The 7,722-nt window shown below is 44.1% G+C and overlaps 1 protein-coding gene across 3 annotated transcripts in view; it reads right to left on the reverse strand.

Annotated features, from left to right (window-relative positions):
- Positions 1 to 4,288, reverse strand: part of pbx1b (pre-B-cell leukemia homeobox 1b) — a 63,712-nt gene extending 59,424 nt beyond the window's left edge. For all 3 annotated transcript variants that reach the window (XM_027030143.2, XM_027030142.2, XM_027030144.2), the window contains exons 1-2: positions 3,770 to 4,288; positions 2,490 to 2,563 (exon numbers count right to left, since the gene is read on the reverse strand). In XM_027030143.2, coding sequence (XP_026885944.1) covers positions 2,490 to 2,563; positions 3,770 to 3,957 — 262 coding nt within the window. In that variant the 5' untranslated portion in view covers positions 3,958 to 4,288. The remainder of the gene's footprint in view (positions 1 to 2,489; positions 2,564 to 3,769) is intronic.
- Positions 4,289 to 7,722: the final 3,434 nt, after the last annotated feature.

Consider the following 7,722-nt stretch of genomic DNA (forward strand, 5'->3'; position numbering starts at 1 on the left):
ATTCTGCAAATGCCATAACCACATGTTTATTTAGTCAGGAGAAAACAATGCCGTTTAGCTACATATGCAATTCTAGTCTTGGCACTATTAAAACATAAGAAAATTATTAACACTATTGTGATTCTGAGATTTTAATTCTTATCTTGATTACCAACTTATAGAAATTAAACTCTGAAATATATACTTTGAATGAGTTCCTTTTTGTTTTGTTTTTTCTGAGGATTTTTGCACGGTGCCCTGACCCTAGATCCAGCATGAAGCACTCGACCAGAAGCTACTGTTAAACCAAATACAGAAAATAGCACCAGCTCCTTTAAAAAATATTATAATTTTTGATATCTGACCTTTTCAGTAGTTGGTAGCAGGTCAAGGGCACATAATTAAAGGTGAACTGGGTTAATGTTACCACATATGTCTGAAATTACTGCCCTGCGCTTCATGCTCACTCCTTGTAAATCACGAGGTTAAACGTTTCAAATCTACAGTGAATAACAAACAGCTGGATCATATGGCATTCAACGCTCAGCAAGGTGAGGGAAACGCGCAGACAAAACACAGATACTTACTTATCCCACAACCCACATCTCCAGCACCACCTCCCACTTCAGCCCCTCTGACAAAGTCGAACGACACAACGTACTAACTAAATATTTCACCCAGACAAGCTTTGTGGAGAAGCAGTCCGGGCGAGGGGGTGGGCCAGGATAAGCCTCGAAGGACTTTTCAGCTAGTTACACTGTAGTGGCCAAACTAAACACACACCACTCTCCACCGAGAGAGCAAAACAAATACACCTCAAATCTAAACCTTCTTAAAACCTCACACCATCACTCAGAGTGTTATACCTGCGCTGTCTTCATGTCTGAGGCACAGAAGTGGGGCTCGCTTTGACCTGTAAGCCTCTTTGGCTGGTTTGCTGAAATAGGAAGTTAAGCTTGAGAGGCTGGAAGGATTCCATGTCACTACAGGCTTTGAGCTCGAACTCTGAATGAACCCAAAGAAACGCTGGGGAGTAGAACTCGACGCATAGCCATCCCTACCACCAACAGCATCGCACACGCACACACATATACACACAGGCCACAAAGGCCCCATGCTCTCCTGCGGTCGTGGCCATTTCAGCACAGTGGGGCTCAGAGGGCTGCCGTGAACTTCAATGACAACATCATACCAAGACAACGGAGGAGACAGAACAGAATGGAGGAAGGGCGAGATTCCCGCGGCTTCACAGCTGGGATAGCGGAGCCAAGAGGCTCCGGAGATTATTAAAAAAGATATCTCCTTTATCCTTGATCTGTTCCATTTTATTTCATGCACTAATGACTGTGAAACACGCCAGAAACGTTTCCACATCAAATGCGCGGGCAAAAGAGTCTCAGTATCTTATAAACCGCAAATTCAGTGCAGCTCTTTTTCTCAACGCGCCAAGAGGTCAAAATTGAAGGAATAATATGCAGTTGGTGAATCAGAACGACTCTAAAGTCTATCAGGAAATATGAGAGGGAATGATTGATTGGTGACGAGCACGTCTTCCTTTTTCAATGTTATTTCAGCAGCCTGCACTCTCAGTCAGCTTGGTGATACCAAAATAATACATGTCACTGTACAAATTAATTCACAAAGATTCCTTTATGACAGTCCCCATATGTTTAAACACACGTGTGCATACACACAGGCACACATATGCACTAAGAAGACACAGCACCTAGTAAATTAATCCAACATGCTTTCCAATCTTTAAGGACTTAAAACCGCAAATGGAAAAATTTTGACAGAGCAAGCGACTACAGCTTCACCCTCAGGTGAACACGCTGAACTTTTAAATCTGGGGTCTAAATGCGTAGCTTATAAGGAGATCAGAACAATCCAGGAGATGCCCGGAGAGGAGGGAGGTCAGTTAGAAATGCCTGCACATAAGGAGTAATTTTCTGGTGAAAAATCGGTCTGCTACAGGGAGTCACTGAACAGAGTCCCCTTTAAACAGGCAGGCAGCCTGGTAAACACAGTACCGGTCTGGGTTTTCAAAATTAGATATAATTTTTCAAAGAAATAAAGGATGAATGAACAAAAGACACAAAGAACACTGAAAACACAATACAAAAGTTTTTTACAATGTTTTGTTTTTGTTGTTTTTTTTAATTTTATTTACATCCATCACCTCAAAACTTGAGGCCTGTTTCTAAAAGACCACACAAATTTCTTAGTAGCCACATTCCAAAATGAAATATTGTATTAGATGTAACTGAATGATGTAACTTAGACTATTGCTGTCTGTCTGGAAAAATGTAAACCACAGAACACACAAGCTAGCTGTTAGATACCTCTGAGCAAGCAAAACGTCTGACATAATTCTGACAAAAGGCTACTCACATATGGGCTATAATATTATCAGTTCTGACCTATGATCGTATTCTGAATGTATGCGCGAAAAAAAATGACCGATATAAATATATATAAAAAATAAATTAATGAAATGAAACATGACTGACCTGTTTTTTCTTTGATTTCACACAAAACGTTAAAGAGCGCGGGCTTCATTCTGTGACAATTCAGCGCGTGTTTCCTAAAACAAAAGGAGAAGGGCGTTGTAAGGCACGCGAGGACAGGCTCGCGAGAGGCTCGCGAAATGCCCCGCGCCTTCGCTTCGATGGCTCGCGAGGTAAACAGCTGCACGTCGCTCCTACTGCCGTCCACGAAATGTTGTCAATTAATCAAAAATAAATGAACGCTCGAAAACCTTGAAAAGCGGGCAATCAGTCCATATAATTCTGTAGCCGAGCAATTTTGTACTCAATAAATATATTAGGAATTTTAGAAATTTAAAGCAATATTTCCTGACACTATAATTACTGCTGCTGCTACTACTACTACTACTACTAATAATAATAATAATAATCAGCATTATCATAATAATATTCATAATAATATCAGTATGCTTATGTTTTTGCTTAACTTTGTTTCCAAAGTAAGCTTGGCTACCAGGGGCGTTATTTATGCAGCCTAACACAAAGTTTGTTTAATTATTACATGTCTCGGTCTCCTCTGGATAAACCAGCACTGTCTTTCCTAGGTAGAGGAGTCCAGCCTAGGCCGTCTGCAAAGCGAGCGCCTTGCTCAGTCCCAGCGTTGTCAGTTAAATCATGTCTTGGTTATTGTTTATCTGTATCGACGTGGAGTGGGGATTATGTGTCAGAAAACACAACGACGTTGTCTATCGCCTGCCATTGCAGCAAAGCCTAACCCCTGTGGCACGGGGAGCACGTTCTGACACACTGACATGTGAAATTATGTTACAGGTCAATTTGTGGTTGGATACTTTGTCAATAAATTGCGACAGAGATAATCGAGATTTCATCTAGTTACAATACAGTGACGCAAGTGCTTAATGTTATTTGGACATCCAAACCTTGTTAGAAAATCTTTATAAATTTAAACAGCAGAAAATACTTAGTGTTCTACAAGTGCCACAAATCCGTTAGGTTACCATCAATAATAAAAGGAAAGAAAAAGAAAGAAAACACCCAATAACGGCAAATTAACACTACCCATTTCTCGGTAAAGTCACGAGAAATTAACCACTTAATAAAACTAAAACTGCATTGCGTTTCCGAATAGCTAATTGCATTGTGCTTTATTTGGGGGTTTAATAGCGCGTGGTTTAGTGGTAAAATGTAGTGCAAAATAAAGTGTAGCAAAATATTCCGACTTCCTATAAACGTGAGACAGCGCCTTCATTGTGTGCCGAGCACGCACGTCTTTGACAGCTTACCTGGCCTGCGCCTCGTCCAGACTTTGATCAGTAATGGTCATGATTTGTTGTAAAATGTCTCCAATGTCCTGTTTTCTTCCGTCGCCGTCAGCTCCTCCGGTTCCTTCCTGCATGTGCTGAGGCAGACCGGGGTGTCCTGCCATCCCTACCCCGGCGTGAGAGTGCATCAGCCGCGGCTGTTCGTCCATTCCTGCCGGTCTAATAGGAAAAAACAAATCTGCTTAGAAATTCCTCCGGTGCTTAGCTACGTGTCGGTCACTTTCTCGTTCAGCTCGCATTGACCACAGACGAGGTGAACAGCGTCTTCTCGCGTTTTCCTCCAGCTGGTCTTGGGTCTGAAATCTGAGCTGTAGTACTGCCTTGACCCACTCTGCCCGGGCGTTAGGGGGGGGCGGGGGTTGCAGACTTCAGCTGTAAATGTAAGCGTGCGGGCTGTCTCCCGTGTTGTGACGATGTCTGATTAATCGGTCCGGACGAGCGCAGGTCTGAGGACTTCACCAGCAGGGATCCTCCACTCACTCCATCCTCCTGCTTTTGTTACACGCAGCACCAGCGGCGCATAGCGAGACGGTGAAGCCCAAGCCCCGCCCACGCTACCTTATTGGAAGAACGGAACATTAGCCCCGCCCCCGGACTCCTGTCGTGGAGTGTCAATCATTGCGCAAAGACGGGGACACGCTTTCGTGGGGGGACACTTTGGGGTGTGGATCGAATCTGAACTCAAAATAAATAATAGTGTCTGTCATGAGAGATCTGCTTCAGTTTCCCCTCTGACCAGGGGAAGACCTCCATTTTCTCTCCAGGACTCCATTTCATTTTCCAGCCCGCTGCCAAGATATAGATTTATTTCCGCCACGGTGGATAAGTCCTATCGAAAACAATCGACACCCTTCGTCTTCGCCATTCGTTTAAGTTATTACTAATAGATTATGCTTAATCCACGTAACCCCGTGGTACTGACAAGTAATTTTTATTGAAACGTTATTCTCTGCACCTCTATTAAATTACAGACATCAAACTCCACGATTAAACGCAGTCTAACTTCAGACGCCGCAAACACGTTTTATAATTCTACCTGGCGCGTCAGGTTTTATTATATCGACCAGTGCGTCGGCGCTGTTTTTTTTTTCTCCCTTTCAGGTGTGTTCCTGGACTATGGTTGGCTGCATTTGTCTGGCTCGTCCTAATGTAAACCCGTGACCCATGGTGTGCAGCCAAGCATCAGGGCCCTAGTGTGTGTGACCAGGCTGAAAACTGCCCTTCAGGACCAAAGAGTCCTCCACACGGCTGCTCCTCCACACACACACACACAGACACACACACACACACACAAGCGCACAGGCTGCAGGAGTTAAAGATGTCTATTTGGTTGGGTTCAGGAGCTTGGAGCTCTGTTCATGCCTCATACCACAGCAATACAGCCTGCACAGTTAGAGTCTGGGGTCTGTTCTAATTTTGTGCTTTGTGGAGGGGAATAGGTTGACTGTCTTAAAGCTGCATCGGTTTCTGCTATAAATGAAATACTCCTGCCTGCGTGTTCACTGTTGGTCAGAGAGCACAAGTTATCCAAAGCACCATTCATTCTCAACTCAGGTGAAACATTCATGCAAAGGTTTTATTTGACCGCATCACGTATTTGAACCGACTTTGGAAGTACAGTGTAAGGTGAAACTGTACTTGTGCCTTTATGTGTGCTGCCTTTCCCCGGCAGAGGGTGGGTGTGTTGGGGGTTGTAGGTGGGGTGGGGGTGGGGGTGGGGATGGGTGGTGGGGGGGGGGGGCATTTCAACTCCGTTCCTGGCAGGCAGAAGCCGCCACGGCGTGGCATGCGTGCTGGAAAACAGCAGCAGTGGGGAACAGCAGTGCCATCTGCTAAATGCTGGTGCCGTGAGAACACCTGAGGGAGCCTGCCGCTAGCACCAGACATCCTCAGACCGTCCGAACATCTGCCCATGTCCTGCTCCGAGCCAATGTGCAGTCACTCAGCTAAAGAACCACGCGCAGCTGCTCCCTAAACAACATTCACCGGGAAGTGAGGTTGTGACGGGGCTGGAATGGACAAACCCAGACCGGGTTTGTGCCTGACGTGTGGCTACAAGGCTCTGCATGGCATTCGAGGGGAAGTGACAAAATATTAATCAGTTTGCACACGTGGGACTTCTGAAGACGAAAGAGAAAAGTTACCTCGAGTTGAGAGGTACTCGACTAAAGTTCTACAGTTTCAGAGAATCATTCAAACCACTTTTGAAGTATGTATCGATTGTGTTAAATCTGAACATATCAAAATATGTAATAAAGGATACAAGGATATGAAATAATAGAGTATAGCATTCTAATTACTACAATTCATTATAGAATTACAGTTAATTAAATAGCAATAAATAAAATAACAGCAGGAAGATGTTTAAAAGTATACATTTATATTGAATAAAATTATGAATCTGAAAAATTCCAACCTCTATGTATCCACCAAGGATTATTACTGTAGGAGTGATATTGGTGCATACAATGCCATTAGTTTGCTCTAGTGAGCTGCTCGGTCAGGACTCTGCAGTAAAGTCTGATCTTGACATCCTGACGTGAATGAACGCACAGCTGGTATGTTCTAGTCGTAGTTATTAAAAGCAACAATAGTTACTCCAGACAACGCTGTAAAATACAACACCAGTATGGTGGAACACACTGGAGAGTGATCCTCTGACGCCTCACGGGACGCAGCATTGAGACGGTAAAGCACGTGCATGTGGACGTATGTCACTCTCACAGAAGGGTTAGGGTAAGGGGGTTAGTGTTTGGGGGTTAAGGTTAGGGTTAGGGTTAGGGTTTAGGGGTTAGGGTTAGGGTTAGGGTTTAGGGGTTAGGGTTAGGGTTTAGGGGTTAGGGTGGTTTTCAAACACACAAGGTTTCAGTATGACATGCTAGCTCTTTATCAAGTGATAAATTCTGAGTGCATACAGTGTTCATTTAACTAACATTTCTGAGCCATAAGTAATTTTTAAAAATGTGTCATGCACGAGTGATGATAATTTGTTGTATTAACAAAGCAAAAGCAGCGAAACACTGACTGGACCAACTGACACTGCTGTAGATGGAGCTCAGAATCAACCAAAGACATTAATTAATACTGACTCATATATCATAATTCTCATCTATGGAAAAGCTTGGTGTAGTCATCTAAAACCTTACCCTCTGTGTGTGTGTACGCACATTAATGCATTGAGTGAGTGAGTGAGTGAGTGAGTGAGTGTGTGTGTGTGTGTGTGTGTGTGTGTGTGTGGTAATCTTTGAGGGATGCGAGAGAATTCAAGCTGATAGCAGTACAGTGAGGGAAGGGTCCGATGACTCTCTCTGGGGGGTGGCAGGAATCTCTGAAGGAGACCCCCCCACACACACACACATACACCCTCACACACACACTCTCACACACACACACACACACACACACACACACACACACACACACACACACACACACACACACACGACTCCTGCTTGCACCGCCGCTCACCTCAGGCCTGCTCATGCAACGTCTGGCAGCTCTACATGGGGATGGGTTTATTTCACAAACTATTTGGGTTTTTCTTTTTAAAAAGTCTTCCCACCGATGACAGACACACAGGCAAAAGCCCCAGTTTTGAATCATCGCCTAGTTTTCATTTGGTCCGGTCCTACACAAACACTGCAGGTATTAATTCAACATCAGGGATTCTGCTGTGCACATGGCGGAAGTGTAAAAATGCAATCATATCAAATCACTACAGGCCTGTTAGTCAGCCCAGATAAAGGTATGAGCTAAGTCTTCAAACTAGACATACTGACAGGATGATAATAAAACACACGCGCGCACACACACACACACACACACACACACACACACACACACACACACACACACACACACACACACACACAAATACATTTACATATTACTGCCTCTATCCACCCTCATCACTG

The sequence above is a fragment of the Electrophorus electricus genome, chromosome 3 (genome assembly GCF_013358815.1).
Source record: "Electrophorus electricus isolate fEleEle1 chromosome 3, fEleEle1.pri, whole genome shotgun sequence".
NCBI lineage: Eukaryota > Metazoa > Chordata > Actinopteri > Gymnotiformes > Gymnotidae > Electrophorus > Electrophorus electricus.